This window comes from Patiria miniata, unplaced genomic scaffold, assembly GCF_015706575.1.
Source record: "Patiria miniata isolate m_02_andy unplaced genomic scaffold, ASM1570657v1 HiC_scaffold_12, whole genome shotgun sequence".
Lineage (NCBI taxonomy): Eukaryota > Metazoa > Echinodermata > Asteroidea > Valvatida > Asterinidae > Patiria > Patiria miniata.
The window spans coordinates 3,993,861-4,016,462 of NW_024037050.1; the positions used below are offsets into that span (position 1 = coordinate 3,993,861).

Genomic DNA, 22,602 nt, shown 5'->3' on the forward strand with positions numbered 1-22,602 from the left:
GTATTGGATACCAGCCTGGACCAGTTCAAAATGGCAGAACTACAAAAACGGGTTGCAAAAAGCACCTTTTATCACATGTATCAAATAAATAACGCCCTCTCTAACATCAAACTCAAAATAGATGTACACGACACATAGGCCCTACTATATTCAGAATATATATAAAGATTTTTTTTAAAGATATACCGTATGTGTCCGAAACTGCCGCCTTTCACTATTAGCTCTACAGTTTCCACTAACTGACTAAAGAGTGTATTTTTCATCACTTTGCTCCTAGAATTTCTTTCTTGTCTCACCTGACATTCACGAAGTGTGGTTCCTTGTCCCCACTGTCCTTCGGACTTCAAATGTGGAGACAGGTACAGGTAGCTTGCAGTGAATCCTGAATTCATTGGGAGGCTTACCTCCTAATGTACGCAAGTTATATGCGGGACGTGCATAGGTCTGAATCCCGCCTCTTGAATTCAAAATCACAACGGTATTGTCTGCGCGCAACCAGCCTGTTGCAAAATGGCGATAGGCCACGAATGTGCAATTTCGGAGGTGATGAGTTTCGATTTTTTGCTGAATTCGAAAGTGTCTCTGGCAAATATCAATAAAGCGAGGGGCATTACTGTTCAGAATTTACAACCTACGCAGTCGAAATGCTTGAAAGCTGCCTTCATGGAGACGCTGGTGATTTTGCGTACTTCTTGTGGTAAGACAAGAGAGTCAGTTATGTTATAACCATGTGTTCAATTATCGTCCATGCACAAAGCTCAACAGTGATGCAAAAATTAACGATCATGCTGCGCGCGCAGAGCTCATCCAATCAATGGCTTCAAATGGGAGCTAGCTTCCAGTCTCAATATTGTTAGGGATGGGGCGGGAAACAGTCTAATAAACACGCTGAGATTTTCCCCTGAATAATCAGGTTTCCCCGGCAAAAATTAGACTTGCTCTAGTCAAAAAGACCAGTTCATACTCCATGCGAAATTAATTTGACAGCAAAGCATATTGGCGAACTTCAATGTGCTCTCCCTTATACCGTGCGTATACTTTTTTTTCCCGGCACAACGATGAAAGCTATTACACAAAAGAATAAAGATATGGCAAGTGCAATAAATTTAACAAAATTAAGCTTATTCGGATCACACACTATACGCATCATCTAAACATTATACAGGCAATCAACTTGTACAAGCTGCGGGCACGGAACCCCGTATCCAATCATATTGAACAAAAAAAATACATTATATTACAAGAAAATTAATACTTTCTCCTGCATGGATGAGGATGCATGATGCCGCAAAATTTACATAATGCTTAACATACAATGGCTTCTACATAACTAACACCAGATTTTGTATACTATGACTTAGATTTAGTGTGGCCCTTTTGTTCAGAATTCTGCTTAAAGTAAAGATGCATAGCCTGTACTGCGAATGAGAATTACTACAAATTGCACACTACATTTGCATAATCAGTCATTAATAAACATCACGTCTTCCAAAATACATTACATGTCACTTTCTGTAAAAGGTACAGGCACATTACAATTCAGTATTAAAAACACACATTCCAGTTCATAAAACTTGAAATCGAAAGCATTGGTGAATTGGTTGGTATCAAAAATACTTGTACAATTATTCACATTAAAAAGCTGTGACCAGTTCTCCAATTTGGATAAAATGCCAAAAAATGGTATAAATATCAGATCTAAAGTAAATTTGTATTTGAATTTTCTTTCTGTACTCGAATTTTGTTACAGTTGTCATTCATTATAGGCACCGTTTTAAATGCGATTTCTCAGCAGCATACTAATACACAGAATGGTATCAGCACTACACGCAGCTGAAGAAAAACACGTTCGTAAATCCGAATTAGAATTCCAAAGTAGACACAATAACATTCCTCCCACTTGTTTGCGTACAACTTATGCACCCATTGTTACAGTTGATACAACCAGCACGCAGTACCCCGAACGATATTACAAATCAGTTCCATAACAGTGTCCGAGCACAGACTAGACACCCATATCTCTCTACACAAAATAAGGTTTCTCATTTCGACTAAAAGCCCCATGCATCACTATCACATTGCCACGTGCAATTCTTACAATTCTGATGTGCGCTATTGTCACAATTCATTTCACCTCGGAAAAGTCAGTCAGGGACAGTTATTAGGACACAACGCGCACTGATTGAGTGTGGCATTGAGTGGACGACAAGGCTGCATGCTTTCTGAACACATAGGGGGAAAAAGCAGTGTTGACAAGAAATCAGTGTAAATGCGGAGATTTTGTGACTTTTTTGTGGCAAAACTTAATTACTCCCAGATGTACCAAGGTTATATGTCGATGAGATATCCTAGTAGATATACCAGTGCCGTGGGCGAAAATTGTGGACAAATCTATTAAACTCTCATGATTACAACGTAGGTATACTACTAGTGAAACTATTGGTTTTCTGACATTTTGTGCATTGTATAGGCCTAGATGAGTCAAATCTAACCCGAACGCAATTTGCCTCAATAAAAAAATCGGCCCATTACATTGTTACACATGGTATTTAAAAACATATATTGGCAAACCAAAAATGCAAGTAATACCTAAAAATCAACTAAAAATGGTAAAAAAAACCCCACCAAATTGTTGGGTGTAGTCTCAGTTACAGTAATAATCACGCAGTAATAAAGCATCTAAAACATATATTCAGGACACTAATAATACCTGCAAATATTAATTAACATACATGTAGTTCTTGGCCAGTTTTCGTTCCTACATCTCAACCAAGGCAGTGCAGTTTCAGCCAAGTTTTGTGACTTATTTAGTTTCCCCGACATATACACTTACAACAAAATCACAGCAAAATCATTTACAATTGGGGAGGCACTTAAAATGACCGCCTCTGAAGACACCGTCAGCAGTGAATGCTGTTCATTTATGAATATATTAAAATCTAGCAACAAAAATATCATCTCCTATGCAATATTGTGAAGAACCTGCTCCAGTATGCCAACATACAAAACAATTATATGCTTTATGGGCGTTGACATGAAAGTGCACAAATAAATAACACAACTGCTGATCTATATACTGTGTAGAACTAATTTCAAACCACGTCTTTAAAATTTCAAACTGTTTAACGCAATTTAGGTTAGAAATAAGTTTTTCCCTGGTGGTTTTTAGTGTGCCGATAAATATTGAGGTTTTGAGCAAATTTTCAGATGCTGCTCCACATCTGTACATATTTTGGTACTAAATCACAGACATACAGCTGTGAACTTCACTTTCTGTACTTTTTTTTCTTACAAAGGCAGATTTTTTTTCACAAAGACAGATCACAAGTTTTGAAGAGGGGTGACCAGGGACGGCAGTAAACGGGAAACCAAGATTTAGTCAGGGCCAGGGGTGTCAGGGTGAAAAACCAAACTTACTAAACATCACTGAGTAAACAATATAATAAATTCACCGATACACTCAAGCATAGATCGTGGGGCAATTTTCTAGGCGCCGCCATACACAAAATTCTGTTAAGCACAGAATACCTTGCTCAGCAAAAACAGGTTACCAACTGAAAGGCCATGGGTTAATATTGTTTGTAACTGGTTCCCGGTTGTTTTTGCTAAGCACAGACATGTGGTAAGCACTATTTTCAGCTAAATCGAGGGCAAGATGTGATTGAACATCATGGGGTGTGCAAGTAACATGCAAAAAAAAAGCCGAATATTTTTTAGACACAGATGAAAGTCAATAGAATTATTGAAAAGGACATATATTCAATACACAATATCTTTGAACACTGAAAAAATTATGTATTTGCTAAATGTGTAAATTCACTGGATTAAAAAAAACAAACCCAAAACAGGTTTGCAGACAATAACGTCATAAGTGCGTACTCTTATGTTTGTTCATAAAGAAAAAAAAAAATAGAGTGTCAAATACTAATACATTGTATTTTTATCCTGGCTGAACCTTTGTCAAAGGCATTCATCAAGTTGATACATGTAGCATATTGTTGTTACACTGCGCCAAGATTTATACAATACTTGGACCTTCCAGTTGAATAACACGAAGTTGTCTGACCGTTCTGCCCCCTTTAATTGGCCAAATCTGAACTTAGTCATCCCACCACTTCGATTGTGGCCGGCAGGAAAGAAAACTCCTCATTGCACTGGCTGGCAAAACACAACTCCTCGTTGGTACTGGCCGGTACAGCAGAATGCACTTAACTGAACCCAGAATACCTGAGGGGGCTTAGCTGGATTATCGATTCACCCACCCCACCCACACGGCATAGACCCCAACAATGAGTATAATACCCAGCCCCTGACAATCCATGTCATGCAAAATCCATCCCTTACAAGGAGCTGGCTCATTGACGTCATACAACACATGCAGTACAATGAGGTGTATTTTTTTTGTAATACCTTTCGCAATCATTCAAGTAACTCTATCGTACTTTTTGTGTCTGCGGATCTTTGTTCCTATTCGGAGTTTTTGTGTGAACGATTAAAAAGGCTTTCGAGCCGTCAACATCTCGCGTTGAATCGCCGACACCGAGAGATACTTTCTGTTGATTGTTTGAAGTGAAACGAAAGGCAGATTCATCCGTGGCACATTGTCAAAATTATTGTGACAAATTGAATCCACAGGAAAGTGATACTCTCATATAGGGATTATTTGCTACTTGTTTGTCAAAACATGCCTGTGGGCAGAACATTTCGATAAAACGAAACGTGAATTCAAAACGACAAACACTCTTTAAAAAAGAAATATACAAAAATGTGACCACAAATGCTTGTTTGATTCGCCTCTAAAAATCATTAAAAAATAATTATTTGGGAAGATACGGATGCATGAGATTGTCATGTACAATTTGATAATAACGAACACAGTAAAAATCGTTTCTTATATACACGAACAGTAAAAATGACATTTATATTTTACATTAGTTTTTAGTTAAATTAAGTTCATTTGAAAGTAATTAAAATTAGCTTGTGCTAGTAGCCACATGTAGCTCACTGGGAAGCTCAACATAGGAATTGGATTCAGACATATCTGACGGATCAGAATGATGGCCATATTCATGAGATGGAACTTGATAAGACAAAAAATAATCCCACACTGCTAAGTTACTGCCCACGCACAAAAGTAAATAACACCTTTTTATGTTTCAACGACCATTCTCAAAAAACAAATCTTCCTTTGATCTGATCAGATGACCAGTTTGTTCCCAGTTAATCATGACAACTGGATCTCAACATCTGGGTAAAGTCTTGATTTATTCTTTGTATGAAGATTGATTACTCAAAATGTGGGGCAGTTGAAAACATTAACTGAGTGACTTTTTGGCACTGCATACATGTATGTGGCATTAAATTTGTCTGCAATTTGGTTTAAATATATTATTTGTCAGGCTTGTTGAATCTTGATAGTTCAGGTTTTCATGTCAGATGTTTCATTTTTATTCAACGCAAATTTTAAGTATTCATGTTTTTAAGCAGAAAAGGAGAATTTTGAGGAAACAATGACTTAAATGTAGCATTCCGGTACAATTCATCGGTAACTGAAAGTATCCCACGTGAAGCCCTTATTGGCTAAAAATGCTTGTTTAGCGTGACAGCAGATACATAAATGCCATTTTCAATTTATTTTATATGATATATTTAAAAATTCTAAGTAAAATGTCGTTTTCCACTGACTGGGTGAAAGGAAAAAAAAAGTTACAGTAAAATGTTACTACCGGTATAGTAGACATAGTAAAATATTCTCTACAGGGAGAAATGCAATAAAGAAGGCAATAAAAATACTTATGTCATTTTTTTGGCATTCACAGATTTGCGCAGAAATTTATGTTTATTAATTTGTGTTTATGCATATATTGTTTTAATAAGGCACTACCCGTTCCTGTGTGATTCTCCTTTCAAACTATTCCTAAGATGGTAGATATTTTCCTTGCGGAAAGTTTGGTGACCAGCAACATCCCAAACAGCCCTGGTGTTAACGTTGTCAGGATTCCAGACTTTATGAGTGACCAATTCTACCCTCTTGAGGGCAGGCGTTGCCCCGGTATGGCAGTGAGCATCAACAGTACTGAATCCACCCCTTTAAGAGGATGTACTGTTAAGTTATATTTACGATTTGGTTTTTCTTTCGATGCAGGGAATTGGCCTCGATGGTCAAGTCTCTCCGCTGGGTCTTCAGATGTGAACTGTCTTGGAAGATGGGTGTAGACCCAGAGCACGACTCTCCGCCTCTGTCAAACCAGTACCACCCTTTAGCGTCCGCCGTACTGTGTGGGAAAACCAGGCAGAAAAAAATCTGTTATCTATATCAGAGCAGTGTTTTCCCACATGAGGTAAAACTTAGCAGGCTAGCATAGCTTGTGTAAGTTAAGTTCATACATGTAGCTTGTGAAAGTTAAGTTCATTAATCCTCCTGCTATTTAAACAGTCACAAAAGTTAGAGTACACAGAAGCAGTAAAGGCAGTCAGGAAAAAACAATGCCAAACAACTAGAAGAAGAAAACATAACATCATTCTAGGAATATTGGAAAGTGGGAGAGGACCCAAAAAGCATAATGAAATCAGACAGCAAGAAAACAAGAATCAGCTAACTCAAAAACAAGGATGGGACTGCTACATCAGATACATGTAGATCGGAAATACTGGGAATCTGCCCTGACTTTTACCAAGAACTTTATACTTCAACAAAGCCCAACGTCACGAGGTGACAAAAAGATACAACAGGAACTGAATTACCTCCTATACTACCAACAGAAGTAGAAGAGGCCATAAGCCAAATGAAGGAAAACAAGGCACCAGGACTTGACGAAATAACAAGCGATATCATGAAAGCCGGAGGGGAGACAGTGAAGCGTTAACAAAGCTGTTCATCCAGATATTACAAGAAAAGAAATTCCCATCAGATGGAAAGAGACCAAAGTAACCCTTCTGCATAAAAAAAAGATGACAAGACAGATGTCAAAACTATCGACCAATCAGCCTATTATCACACACGTGTAAAATATTCACCAGGGTAATCCAGATAAAACAGGCTAAATGATATCATGGATAAAAACCAGCCAAGAGAACAAGCCGGCTCTATAAGAGGGTTTTCAACAACAAATCACCTACAAGCAGTAAACCAACTCATTGCCTTTGCCTTTGTTTCATCGACTATCAGAAAGTCTTTGACTCCATTGAGCATAGCGACATTTTTGACGCGCTGAGAACAGTGGGAATCAATGAGGGATACATCTGTATCCTGGAGGACATTTACACCGACGCTACTGCTAGAATTCACATAGATATAGTGATGTCTCAAAAGAAGTGAGGATAGAGAGAGGTGTCAAACCAGGAGATACACTATCACCAAAGATCTTTACATTGACACTAGAGGAGGTATTTGAGAAGTCCAACCTAGAGGAAACAGCTCACTGATCTATAGATTTGCAGACGATGTAGTTTTGACCACATCATGGGTTAAAGACATGGAACATCAGCTACACAGTCTAAATGATGAAAGCGAGCGGGTTGGATTACAAATGCACAGGGGACAGACTAAGTTCATGACAAGCTTTGAGACAACAGAAGAAATAGCAAGAGAGTGTCATCTGATAGAGAAAGTGGACATAAATCAAATTAGGTTTTGCCCTTCACCGACGTTTAAACACTGTATACTTAGTGTGTTACCTCCCGAGTGAAAATTGGAAAAAAATCACTCGGGTGGGACTCGAACCCACGACCTCCTGCTCATACATTTAAGAGGAGAAAGTTGCACAAAATGTATTCCTAAGAAAAATTCATCGCATGGACCCTTTAAATGAAAGGCAGTAAAACATTCCTGCAGGACATACATTTGTAACAGGGCTGCCCACCATCCTAAACACGCTGCAATGTCAAACAATTTGAAGAGAACAAATGACCGCATTGCAAATGCTATAATTCTCCTGGTATTTGTATCACTCCTAGCTTAACTTTAAAAGGAAGTAGATTCTCCGCACATGTCAAAGACTGAACGAAAATCGCAGAGAGAAATTGCAAGGAAAGCTAATAAATGCGTTTCTCCCTCGAGAAAATAGGCTTTAGTAGTAACTTGACTGTCTGTCATACATTTCATATTATTTCATACTTTCCGCTGTAATATTCTTGAGTAACTTAATTTGAAAAGTCCCATGATGTCCAAATGAGATGAGTGTAAGTTTCATTGTGGAGGAAAACTGTCAAGCAAGATGAGCAATATGGCTCACAATGCTCATGGCTTGCTCATAAAACTGCAATTGTGATGTGAACTTGAAATCACAAAACACTGATACTGATATTCACTGTAGTACATCTGGGCATTTGCGCTGTGAATACTTGCACCATTGTCTCAAAATCACATTTCCCTTAGCTCTCCCAATGAGAATGAAACAGCCTTTAGAACCAAACACCAAGGAACTGGCGTTGGACTACTCACGTGATTTGCGGTTCGTCCGTCCACCACGTTTTCTCTCCCTCGGCGTATTACGCGTCCTGGTGTTCTTGGCCGTGTTGACAAGAATTTGAAGCATTTCGTCCGTTTGTTCGTCCCCAACGTCCTCCATGTTGGATGTGCTGGCACTCGTGCCTAAAAGGACAGGACAAAATGAAGTCAGACTTTGGATGTTATCGATACAAAGCCGTGTGGCTACAAAATGTCAGTACATGTAGATGACTACTAACTGCCACTCAAGTCAGGAAAGATAATAAATTTTAGAAAGTTCATTGATTTCATTGAGTTTAAGTAAAGTAAGTTTGTCACAAGCCAACATGGCCCGTCAGGCCGGCGTTTAACTCTGGTTTCCTTGGCATGAAACAACTGAGAGTATTTCTATTCCCCCTGGATGGGATGCCAGTCCATCGCAGATTACTCCCCAGCTAATGCTGGTACCCATTTGTACTTCTGGGTGGAGAGAGGCAAGTGGAGGTTAGTAGCTTTCCCAAGGACACAACAAATGGATAGCAGTAGGATTCGAATCCCTGACCCTCTGGTCACTAGGCCACACTTCCCTTAAGTTGAGGGAAACAATTAATGAGCGTTAACAGAAATAATTATAAACTTTCAAGAACTTTCAGACGAGCTCAGTAATGGAACAAAGCATTACTGCAGCTTTCCATTCACATGACAAATATATATAAGCATATAATTTGAATCTATAGTGTTGATTTTTTCATTTCAGCGAAAATGTATACGTTTACAAAACAGACATGGTACATATTCAAAGGAAACGAATAACACTCAATGTAGAATACATTTATTCACTACATTAATTCTCGCCATCCTTTGCAATATGCAAAATCCAACATGTTACAATTACATGCACACTATCTCTAATGGCAGTCTTCCAATATCAATTTCTAAAGACAATTACTTTGGAAAAAACAAAGCCTCTGCTGTGTTGTAGTTGAGTGCTTTTCCAAGTCCAAGGAGTATACTGATAGACAAGGAACGTGGTCAGAATTAATCTTCAGAAACAAGAGAATGTGCTCTGAGTGCTTTTAGGCTTTTATTTCTCAGTATCTGAGCACCCCGACAAAAGATGAAAAGGCGTACCCGACTCTAAATCTCCATCTTTTTGAGAAAAAGAAATTACAAGGCAAGCCAAGTTGAGCTTGTCCGAGAGCGTACAATATTCTATTCAATTGATTCAAAATGGTTATTCATTTAAAATCTTCACATGCATCTGGTGTACACAATGGGCCAGATTTAGCCCATATCGGGGTAATCCTATACAACAGCATTGCCCGGCTCGCTTTATCAGTCAACAACCTGGCTAAGTCACAAGTGACAGTGAGTCAGTGAGTCAGTCAGTGAGATATGAAGAGGAATGCAGGCTCACTAGGCCATCAGCCTCAGTCCAAAATTTTGGCAGCCGGTATCAAATGGGGGGAATAATCGTCATAGCGATTTTTGGCAAGGTATACACAATCCAGAGTTGGAAAATATGTGATAGCATTGCAGTGGTGGCAGCTTTTTGGGTGTTATCACCCTTTTTTTCCAAAATGTCCATCAAAATGCTTGTTACCACTCTAGGGGCCGTATACCTTGCGCATGCGCACTATAATCATTTATGCCCTGATTTGATACTGACCAAACCCACAGGCTGATGGCCTACATGTACACTAGTCTTGGCCAGGAAAGGTTATATTCCTTGCATACATGTGTCCGCTGAGCATTAAAACTCTTAGATTCCTACTTATTCAAAGTATTCATTCAACATACATGTAGCCTTGGCGCTTAGGCGTAATTCCTACGATGCCACCTTTTCCTATAAAGCCAAATAGGATCATTTGCTCAGAATTGCCCGGAAAAGTACCTAACGATTTACTGAGAGAAACGTTGCTCAAACTGAACATAGGACTGGTATTAAAAACCCTGTGAAATTATTCCGCCTGAAATGGTATCATTTGGAAGAAGACTAATATTGAAGGTGGTTTGAAAATAGGGTTGCAGCAGGCACAAATTGTTTTTAACGTGTTTAACCAATGGAATACACTAACGAAACACAAATAATTATGCACATTTTTTTCCTGTTTTCTCAGAACGTATAGTATCCATTGAACAGAGACTTCAGCTGGTTAGTTGTTATGCACATTATAAAGGGAATATACAACATTTGCAAACATCAAAAACAAAACTACCAAATTAATATAAAATATCTTTATACTGGACTGTCAGTAAATGACAGCCTAAGGCATCCTGTAAAATCATGGCACCTTGTGTGCTGTCATTTTCAAGAAAGTGGCATTTTTTTATCGGCCAACCAACGTTGGAAAAAAACCCAGGCTTTTTCCTTCTAATACCATGAATATTGCCCCCAATTTACCATTATTTAGTTGGTCTGCATTAATGCAATCGATTACACACCTATGAACGGGTACAAGCCACCTATAGACTGGTTCCCTGACCTTACAATTCCCCGACATCTATAAACTGCTCTGTTTCAACCTGAGTGGGGTCAAGGAACCAGACTACAAGAACATGATTGTTTTCTTGGTTTTTCAACACAAACCTTAAAAAAGTCAGTGTAACAATATTTGCTATAAAATACTAACCACCCAAATCCTTCCATTTCTGAAAATTACAGCAAAAACATATGTTGTATATTCCCTTTAAGATTTTGAACAATTCGAGTAGATGTTCTGTCACATCCTTTGTAGGCTACATGTGCCTTTAATAATGTGTTGTACAGACAGTCACATCACATACATATTAGGCAATTTCTTTCCAGTGTTGGGAGAAATGGTCTCTAGTCTTCAAGTGTCACATTTGCCCCGGGGCACTTGATCACGAATTCTTCCTTTTAATGTGCCTACGGGAGTTTAAGAGCACCATTATTCATCCTCATTCACGACCAGTCCTTTCATCCACATTTACAGCATGGGAGGTTTTTTTTACACATTTTGATCATCCTCAAAAGAAAGGCTTCTTCTGGTTGTGTGTGGCTTGCAGGTTTTTTTGGACAGGTAACGGCAAACACTGGTGAAAATCACAATGCTGTAAAACAGCAAACTTTGAAAAGGAAAAAAAACCCTAAATTATACTTTGTCCTCAATTTTGCGTAACATACCTCCCCCCCCCAAAAAAAAGCAAACAAACTTGTCTAAATTTGTTTGTGATATCGCTGCCCAAAGTCCAGCACTAGTTACAAAGTTGTCAGATTAGTGACAGCCCACCCCTACAGGGCAAAGTCTGCAGGTGTTTTATCTATTTGTCTTATATCCGCAACTGTCAAACTTGATGTGAACAGACTTATGGGCAATGGGCAAAAATCAGGTGGATTTGTCTAACAACTCAGAATTTGCAACTTTGTAGAACATTAGTGAAGAAAAATGGAGGGTTTTTTCCCCCAAAAAACAAGGAGCACAGCTAGTGGGAGGTTGTGCGGGATGTTGCAATCCCGCCCTCCATTATTCTTTATTTATTTGGTCGGCAAAACTGTAGTCCTGTCAGCAAAATCATGTTTTCGTCAGCATATTATGCCACAACAAATACCACAACCTATTGTTAGATAGTGTCCAATCTTGTCTGCTCTGAACAGCACCTCCACTGATCACATTGTGTCCAGCCTCCCCCCCCCCACCCTCTTTTTGAAGCTTTTTCAAAAAAAAAAAATTGTTTCCTACAGTTTGAATAACACCCCATGAGAAAAACGGATGTCCAAAAGCTCGGGTACTACTACTAATCCGGTGACATTAACTATTAATTTTTCTATGCTCTACGCAGTGCTACGCAGCATCTCTACATTTGTTCTAAAATGCTGTATTTATAGTTTATAAGACGGCTGGCGTTGCAATCTTAACAAGATCATCTTCAGAGGCAAATGCAGAGTTTATGACTCGTGACTTGGACTCGAGTCTGAGACACAGACTCGGACTCGAGTCACCATGACACATGACTCGGACTCGGACTCGAGCCTGAGGACTCAGACTTGATCTGCGTGACTCGAGACTCAACCAAACTTATCACAAATCACTAATTTTTTTTAACAAATTATTTTGAAGACAATCCTTTCTTGAGCAGCGATACAGTCAGTGTGGTGGAGAGAAACTTATCTAAAATCTACATACGCAGTGCGTGCGGCTCAATTTTTTTTCCAACAGGTGACTTGTGACTCAGACTCAACCTTTGTGACTCGTGACTCGGACTCGACCTGCATAACCCGGGACTTGGACTTGGGAGAAGTGACTCTGACTCGATGTTTGGTGACTCGAATACAAGTCCCGGCAAATGACAAGAAACAAACATGAGCTCCTCATCTTTGTTTCTTGTACCACCGTCATTTGCCTCCGAGGAAGATCCTGTTAAGATCCCAAGTCATGCCGTCTTACGTTGTTTTTTTATTTGTCTGTTTTATATAACAGGTCAATCCAGTCAGAAAGCAGTTTGCAGCAGTTTTATTCGTTTTCATGCTGTGTTTTGAGAGAATGCCGACTGCCATCGGACAAACTCTCCACTATTTTATTAAACCACTTTTTTCCCCAACAAAGTGTGAATCCCAAGAACATTTCAAAGCTGACTAGATTGTCTTTATCTTTTTCCCAAAAAAAGAAGAAGATGATACAAAAAGCACACATGTAACCTTTGAATTCGATTCCAAATTCTGAATGCCCTCGGAAATTGTCCCAATCATTATCAGTTTGACCTACTTCCACCGTCTGGGCCCCAGTGAGTAAACACAATCCTTCCACTAACCTCCACGAACAATGGTCTTCCCTCTACTTGGTCCTTGTCTCATGGCCTTAATCCAGCGATGAACAAGATTGCACGGCCTGATTATATTGACATTGAGGTGTATTTTTTTCACAGAACAAATAACGGGCACAACAATCGCTTCTCCTTTGTGTGATTATCCTTCGGAAACAAAGGTCTTGTTTTTTTTGCTGAGGTGAAGGCAAAGTAATATCTATGGGCCAAGATTTCAAAATGTGCTAGCCATGCACATTTGACATGCATTCAAACTGGATATCTAGAAAAACCCTGATTTTTGTGTCTGTGTTCCCCTTAATATTGGTGCAGTACCATCTTCCTAAACAGTCAACTACGGTATAGACCATAGCTGCCGAGTATCCGAGTGGCCCACATTTTTGTGTGATTACTGCGCTGGCTTTCTATCATTACTGGGACACTCCAAAGCTTGCTTTGGTATTTCACACCATGCCCTCCCCTTTGTGACGTCTTTAGAGCCACGCAAAACAAGTCCCAGTAATGACTACCAGAACCATCTCCGTAATTTCACAATCGGAGCAGTGGATATCCCAATGGTTCGGGTGCAACTTTGGAGTGACAGAGGGTGAAATCCGACACAAAAAGGTTGCTCAGGGGCAATTCCAAGGAAAGTGGACATGGCTGAAAAGTGGAAAATTTATAAAATCTTCAGAACTACAAGCATCACAACCTCAAATGTAGTATCAAATGAAAGGGGACAACAAGGCATTTTATTTGAGTGGTGCACCAGTGGTATAGAATGTAGTTAAATGAATATTTTGGTCAAAAGAAGCTGTTTTTTCGGTTAAAATTATAGATTTTAGGTAGTCATTTTGGAATCTTGTTTTGTATGAAAAATGCAATTGTTGCTATGTGATTCAGTTTTTAAGGCAGAGTGAAAGGTTCATATTTTATAAAAACAACACACAGAACTTACAATAACATGATTAAGTATGTTGTTATCACATAAGTGAAGTTATTTTCTGACATGTACTGTCCGTAACCTTTTAATGCAACATCCATAACAACAAAAACATGATGTACCCATAACATCAAAGTACTTTTTTTGCCAAATTTCATTGGTGTTTTCATAGCGTGAAGCTATATCTCCCACAACATAGTTATTTCATTGAATTCTTGCAAGAAACTTCACAGACTTTCATCCGCAATGGTAATTTTCACAGCTTATACCTTAATTCAGCTAACACTGCATTAATAATGTCATGTTGTACAATTAAGGCCTAAGCTAGAGTTGCACCAAATATATAAAATTTTCTTTCACTGCAAGCATTTTACTTTGTTTCCAATTGGTTTTAGGCTGTGAATGTAACTTCCGTAACGATGGAATTGCCCTTCACCAACATATTTCACAAACACTGTAGTACTACCAAGTGATTGTGAGAAAAATTCCCAAACTCTCCGGGTGGGACTCGAACCCACGACCTCCTGCTTACTAGTGCAGACGTCTTACCACTCAACCACCGAGCTTGCTGGGGTCAGCTGGCTGGTTTGAATCTGATATAGCAGCGGGTACCGCAACCAAACTATTCACAAGATGGAATCTGCGTCGGGATGATGTAAATTCAATATTGGGTTTTGCCCTTCACCGACTGTATACTCTGTGTCCAGGATTGTGTCTAGAGGTCCAGAATTGACCTCAGGTCAATGCACATCAAACCCAGGGCGGTCCATTTCCACCACAAGAGGGCGGCATAAGCAACAAGTAGGCATTCAAATCTCTAACCTTCACAGATGGAAGGGGTGACCTATGTGAGAAACACAACTGAACTATCATGGGTGGGCTTATCAACAAGTGTCCTCAAATGACCTTTCTAGTTGTAACATTTTTTTTAATCTGTGGCACGGTACATAGAATGATGTCCGTCCAATTTGATAAGCTTAGCATTTGTCTGTGATAGCGGAAGTCATTAAAAACATGTGCATTTCTGCATGTACATTTATTGATACTGAAGGTCATTAGGAGAGACATTCATGTACCTAGACTAGATAACACTTTTTGATTAAATTATTGACCTTCAAGAGAGGGCGATATTCACTCATTTGTCAACAAGAGTTTGTTGTACAAATGGCTTGAACGCCCTACTTTGAATTAATTATAAAGCATTACACAAATGTCACCCACCCAATTATAACCTAATTGGCAAGTTACATGCAGTTTCAAGATCATCAGTCTGTTCTCTACGTGCATTGATACTCCTGGATGAAGAATTATTGTAAATTGTCTTGCCCATGAACACAATCATTCAATTGGAATCATGACATTGATCCCCATTGAAGACTGAACTTTGGCACTCTGAAAAAAAACCCCACAAACTCCAATATTGCTGAATCTCGAAAGATCAAATAACAGACAAGTTCTATTGGTTAGAGTGGCCTAAGAAGTGAATGAAGGACCATTTATAAAAAATAAAATTATCCGATCAAGGAGGAACTTCTTGCAGTACTTCCTAGAATTTCTCTAAGGAGCGAGGCAAGAATTGTTTACTTGAACAAGGAACGTCCCCCCCCCCCCCCCCCCCCGTAATTTAAAATAAATATTAAGCAAAAAAGCAATTATTATATTCATCATCCCTTGGGTCACTGAGGCTTGGGTTTTAATAACTTGCATGACTTTGACAGACAGTCCATTCTAAATTCTGTCATTTTTTATACCAGAATACAAACTATTTGATTAAAATCTGAACAGCACGGGAAGGAAAAGATCTCACAAGGGAAAAAGGGGATGGCAGTGTACTAAAGAGGGAAAATAACTAGTCAAGAGTGTGTCATACAAGTGCAGGGTAGAATAGGTGTACGTTCTATCAAAATTCATGCCATTAACCCTCCTGCTGTCTGAACAGTCACAGACAATCAAAAAAATCAATCATCTTTCCCTGCCATGCCTTTTACATAGGCTAGTCACCAACAGTCAGATCATATTTCAAGCAAGCACTGTGACTTAGTCAGATTCAGTCAACCGACAAAAGCAGGCAAGTGGTAAGCACAGCTGGCTTATCAATCACCTACAGTCAAAACACAGCTGTATCAAGTTACATAAACAGTCACAGCCAGTCAATCCTGCTTTATGTAGGCTGGGAGCTCTTAACTGTTACAGACAGTCTCTTGACTGATTTTGACTGCAAGGACAACTTTGTGCAGAGTGTACCGGTTATGTTTGCATAGGAGGGTTAATGTTAAAATATTCACACATATGTATCTATTTCTGTCTTTTTCATTGTCATAGCTTGCAGGCATGTTTCAGTCAGTTAGTTGGGAAGGGGGGGGGGAGGAAGGAATATAGGGCATCAAACTCTTAAGCAATCATCTACAATATACAATATCTGAGAAATCTATTTACCTAAATAGAATGATTTGTACACTTCTGAAACTCTTTTCGTACAGTATAAGCTCAGTGTGTTATGAAAGCGATGGCGGGACAAAAGAGCAGTGGAAAATGTTCGTTCGCAAATGTATGCTTTGGATTTGGCTCATGGCCAGTGCAAATTGGGTTTGGGATACATGTACTTACATCACCTCAATTAAAATTAAAAAATTGTAAAAAGGAAAACACATCCACTCATTTAAAGTTTCGATGTATACACAGAATTAAATGTAAATCATCGGAGATTTTGCTCTTTTAAAACTCCAACTCCATGTCCTCTTTCTTGGAATGTAGGAGATTCTGAATGTGTTCTTTTAACTCTGGAAAATCTTTTTAACACTGAGCAACAAACTTCCAAACTAATCATCCATTGTTATAACATGCTCTTTTTCTGGTTTCTTCAAGATGGGGGTAAAAAAAAAAATCCCCTGTGCCCACTGCAAACGGCATGCAGGCATCCACCACACTAAAAAAGTCTCAGGCAAATTTGATACCTGCGTCGATGTCGTCGTACGGTGAATCCATGGCGGGGTTATCACTATATACCTCACTCTCTATATCCAATCCGCTCTGTCGAGCTAACAACAGGAATACAGGCTCTTAGCATAAATGAATACACATGGCTGAATTAAGTTTTTTCAATAAAAAATATATACCCGGTACTGCTGAAATTATTTTGGTAATCAGTAAATTGTACAATTGAAGACTTCTTGCTCCGGAGGTGAGAGTCTATTGTGCTTTGAAGAAGGAATCTCATTTTCGTGTCAGGCTTCACAAATTCAAGGATATAATCAGTGGGAAGGATAGGACGCTCATATGAAGGGTGACTAAAGCTAGGATTCAGGGACTGAAGGTACATGCACCTTGGGAATCTGAGTACTGAGAAAAGGACAGATACTCTAATACCAGCCTTTGAAACCACGTTCAGGATGAGAAGAAATACAGATTTTGGGGTGGCTGATATAGTTCTTGGTGAAATCATGACAATAGCTAAGATTTCAATCATACAATCAGTGGGAAGAATAGGACGCTCATATGAAGGGCGGCTAAAGCTAGGATTCAGGGACTGAAGGAACCTTGGGAATTCGAGTACCTAGAAAAGGGCAGATACTTTAATACCAGCTTTTGAAACCACGTTCAGGATGAGAAGAAATACAGATTTTGGGGTGGCTGATATCGTTATTGGTGAAATCATGACAATAGCTAAGATTTCAATCAAAAGCTACGGAACTACCTTAACTTTGCTAGTCTCTATTTGATAGACCAAAATAGGGAGTCAAAGGTAATACACATTTTTGCTTTTGCTGTAATTTTTAGAAATGAATGGATTTGGGGGTAAGTATTTCATAGGAGATACACTGATTTGTTTGAAGTTTTCTGTTCATAGATGCTAGAAAAACCAAGGAAAAAAGTTCTTCTTCTTGTAGTCTGGTTCCCTGACCCTACATGTACTTCAGGTGAAACTGAGCAATTAATGTCGGGGAACATTTAGGTCAGAGAACCGATTGCAAAGTATGTTGTAAATCTGTAAAGATTGTAACCGATTGCAAACGAAATGTGGATTTACTAAATGTGGTATATTAGGCGCAGTATTTGAAGAAAAAAAAGCTTTGAAAAGGCGCAAGAACATAACCTGTTTTGTTGTTGGACTAGTTGTCGACATTTACTTTTAGTTTTAGAGTCACACAATTCTTGCAAAAATTACATTTCAACCATTTTTAGGGGGTAAAGTTTATTGTTTTCTTATAGTTATCTCCTGATTTTTCCATAGCTTGTAAATGTTATAACTGGCTTTGAAACAGAAATAAAGTCCAATTAATTTTTTATTTCAGAATGAGAATTTTAGAGTTTTTTTTTTCAAGACAGTAGAGAACTACATCTTCCTCCTGAGGCTATTTGTCTCACGTTCAGTCATCAGAAACGGCTAATGTTTTATTTCTGTGTAACCTTATCAGGGTTTAAATAAAATACGCTGAAAAAATAAAAGGCATGTGAAGAAAGCTAAGGCTCCTGTGGGGTTGATACTAAAATCTTCCTGAGGCTGCAAGCTGTAAGAGCCTTTAGTGTTCTGAATCGGAGGCCTTGGGCACTCTAAGTAGACTGAGAAGGTTCATAGTTCTTTTTATAAATGTTCCTTTTCTCTAAATCAGAGAATTACTTTAGATGGGCAGTGCGTCATGTACTGTATGGTACGTGTAAGGGGAAATTCAGGGGTAATCAAAGGAAGATACAACATTTGCAAACATCGCAAAACGAAATGATCAAATTATCACGAAATACCTTACTGCATTGTTAGGGAATGACAGTCTAAAGCGTCCTGTAAAATCGTGGCTCCTGGTGTGCTGACATTTTCAAGAAAAATGGTATTTTTCCAACGCTGGTCGGCCAAGGGCGGATCCAGGGGGGCCAAAGGGGGCCATGGCCCCCCCAAAACGAAACCAATTTTTTTTTTTTTTTGTGACATCGCAATAAAGGCACGCAATGAGTACACCACCATCTTTTCCTCAAAAATACATTGGTTAAAGTGGTCAGAAATTGCCTCAGATCGCACCACAGAGCATCTAGAATCCAAAATTTTTTCGGGGCCCTTAAGTGGGCCCCCGAACCCCACGCCGTAATTTTTTGACCCACTTTTTGGGGGGACAAATTTTTTTTGGCCCCCCCTTCCCAAAATCGTGTTCTGGATCCGCCCTTGTGGTCGGCCGACCAGCGTTGGAGAAAATTGGCTTAAAAAAAAATGCTCCTAATTTTTCATAATTAGGCCTAGTTATTCCGCATTTTTTTGCAATTGATTACACACCTGTGGAGTACAAGCCTGCTAGACTGATTCTCTGACCTTACAATTCCCCAAAGTCCATAAATTGCTACGTTTCATCTTAAGTGGGGTCAGGGAACCAGACTACAAGAACATGATTGGTTTTCTTGGTTTTTCCAGCATCTACATGTACAAGCCCAAAATGTGAAACAAGTCGTTTTAACAATATTTGCCATAACATACTAAACCTCCAAATCCACTTATTTCTGAAAATTGCAGCAAAAGCAAATGTTGTACATTCCCTATAAACAGGCAGTAACTTGAGGTTTATCTCAAGCTTTTTTGGGGTTGGACACACTGCTAAAAATGATTTTGTAACATTTCTTAATATAAGAAAATAATTCTTGTTTCTTGTCTCACTCCCAATTTTCTAGGGAGTGAGACAAAAAAGTTTCTTGAAAGAAGATTTTTTTGTCTGGTTTTAAGAATACCATTTTTAGCATGCACACAACGCAGTCATGAATGTATAATAATCTTGTCCGCAACGTATTATTTGAACGGTTCAAATTGGTAAGGGGCCATTCAGAATTTTCAATGTTTTAAAATTTCGCCTTTTTGACCCACCCACCCACCCCTAATTTCGATTAATAAAAAACTGAACATGTATTGTAGCCTACATGTACATGCACTTGCATGTACAGTGTACATACACTTGAACATGTATGTATGTACATGTACATGTGTACCCATGTACATGTGTGTCTAGTTCAGTGACGGCGTGAAGTTGTCGGTCTTTCTCTTTTGCACTGGTGGCCTTCAGTTTTCTTGTGTTTTGCCAGCTGATATGCTGTTGGGAAAGACAGGTTGCAGTCTTGGAAGCCACAAAGATGACCGTGGTTTTGTCATTTTCTGGATTAGCCCCATAAATGTGGCCAATTTACTGGACTGCCTCCGTAAATAAAGGTTACACTGCCACCTTGTACAAAAACATGTGTCTATTTTTCGTGAAATTTCCAGATTCGTTTGCACACATTTGCGTATCAAAATTTCAACATGAAATTTTACGAAATATAGACATCTGAAAAAGGCAGCACTTTCTAATTAGCCTATAAAGGGGTTGAGTATGCTTCTAAAGCAAAAATAAACTACAAACTAAGCCTAAATGTGAAAATCAAAATTTGACAAATTTCGACATGTTTTTGTATATGGTGGCAGTGAGTGTGGCTCATTTTTGGAGGCAGTCCAGTAAATTGGCCACATTTATGGGGCTATTTCTGGATGAGGTGGATGACATGTGACATACGAGGTTGTGCCTGTCACGGGAGGTAGCTGAGAAAAACATTCCCTCGTACCCCCGCCCTGTTTGCAGGGCGGGGGTACGAGCGAAAGAAAAACATCAGGGCCCAATTTCATGGAATCCGTAACGCCGAATTTTGTGCTATAAACGGCCCGCAATTTTGTGCTTACAGCGCTAGCACAAAAATTCTGCGCTAACCTTGTAAGCACAGAATCCTTAGTTACGGGAAGTACGCATGCGCAGAAGCCAAAATTCCTTGCTAACCCAGGAAATACGCTAACCGTTAGCGCGGAATTTTCCGCTATAGTTAGCGGCGATTCCTTGCTAACCGTTACGGGTTCCATGAAATTGGGCCCAGGTTTGGGCAGTCATCACATCACAAGGCTGCGGTCCTCGTAGTCTTGGAGTCCAGTGGTTGAATAGTCCAGTTTTTATAGCAATTGGTCATCGACACCCGCGGCGTGTTATAGAGCCGATCTAGTACACCTGGTACCCTGCTGCCTCTGCACGGCCTAACCGCTACAAGTACAAACGCCCGGCATCCGGTCTACTGAAAAACCTCCTCCCTCTCATGCCACAGTACATGTACAGTACATGTACATGTACAGTACATACAGGGGACCAAGTTGGAAAAGAAACACGCATTGCGATATCGGAACGCTTGCGCGTTGTTCAGGCAAGTCAAAATATCTATCTTTCTTTGTTTTTTTTATCTTTTTTTTCCATGGAAAGTGAATTTCGATTTTCAATTATTTAGCTTGACCCACCCACCCACAATTTGGAAAAAAGATCGAAATTTTAAAACATTGAAAATTCTGAATGGCCCCTAAGTGAACAGCTGAGAGTCTTTTTTGGTTGGGAGTGTGTGTTACTCCTATCCTCAACTCTTCCACAAAGTTTCCCTTCAAAGGCCACGCCTTTGAAGTCACCATGGGCACTAGGGCATTAGCAGAGGTGGTAAAGTAGTAGTAAAGTCTGTCCCGAGCCAATGTGGCTCATCAGGCCGGTGTTTATCTCCGGTTTCCTTGGCATGAAACGACTGAGAATATTTCTACTCCCCCTGAATGGGATGCCAGTCCATCGCAAGTTACTCCCCAGCTAATGCCGGTACCCATTTATACTCCTGGGTGGAGAGGGGCAAGTGGGGGTGAAGTGCCTTGCCCAAGGACACAATATATGGCCAGCGGCTGGATTCGAACCCCGGACCCTCTGATCATGAGTCACGAACCCTAACCACTAGGCCACACACTCAGCAGAGGTGGTACACGGCATATAATGTGGCTGTATCGCATACATTCCTGGCCAGACCAACCAGCCAGGTGCTGTAGTGACAGCGCTTCATGATGTGCATTCACCTGGAGATAATGAGCTCATTATAGAGAAACCGTGCGGTACGTAAGAAAACCCCGAGTTACCTCGGGGTTCAACCTCAAAATTTCAAAAAGAAAACATTTGATATTTGTGAAACAAATTCATGTAGGAGTTCATGATTTACGAGTCAGACAAAAAGGGAAAAAGAAAAGTAGGAAATATATCATCCTTAAATTCCTTAAGGATGGCAGCGCATGATTTGTATAATCGTTGAGAGTGCCTCTCTGACAAGAAAGTAGTCAATCAAACTTTGTCTCCATTTTTTCCCCATGTTAAAAGGGGTTGCAATAAGGCTGTTGGAGGAAAAAAAATAAAAAGCACAGAACAATTTTTTTGGAAAGCGCTCACGCTGCAACCTATTCAGGTGGAATTAAGCTCATATTTTGAGAAAACTGATGAAGCCCAATGCCATCTGCATGGCTTGATTAGCTGGGATTGGCTTCTAATTGCATTGTGGGATAGCGATATGACCGTTGCCATGGTAATTCGAGGAACTTGCCCCTGGCTGTGTGCACAATGGACAATTTGGTTCCCATCCTTGTCATCTAATGCCACTGAAGAAAATTCAATCAAAAAACAAAAAA

At 39.5% G+C, this 22,602-nt stretch overlaps 1 protein-coding gene across 13 annotated transcripts in view; it reads right to left on the minus strand.

Annotated features, from left to right (window-relative positions):
- Positions 1-1,005: 1,005 nt before the first annotated feature.
- Positions 1,006-22,602, minus strand: part of LOC119745717 (FH1/FH2 domain-containing protein 3-like) — a 122,558-nt gene continuing 100,961 nt past the window's right edge. For all 13 annotated transcript variants that reach the window (XM_038222264.1, XM_038222290.1, XM_038222318.1 and 10 more), the window contains 2 exons: positions 8,444-8,593; positions 1,006-6,275 (listed from right to left, as the gene is read on the minus strand). In XM_038222264.1, the coding sequence (XP_038078192.1) occupies positions 6,184-6,275; positions 8,444-8,593 (242 nt within the window). In that variant the 3' untranslated portion in view covers positions 1,006-6,183. The remainder of the gene's footprint in view (positions 6,276-8,443; positions 8,594-22,602) is intronic.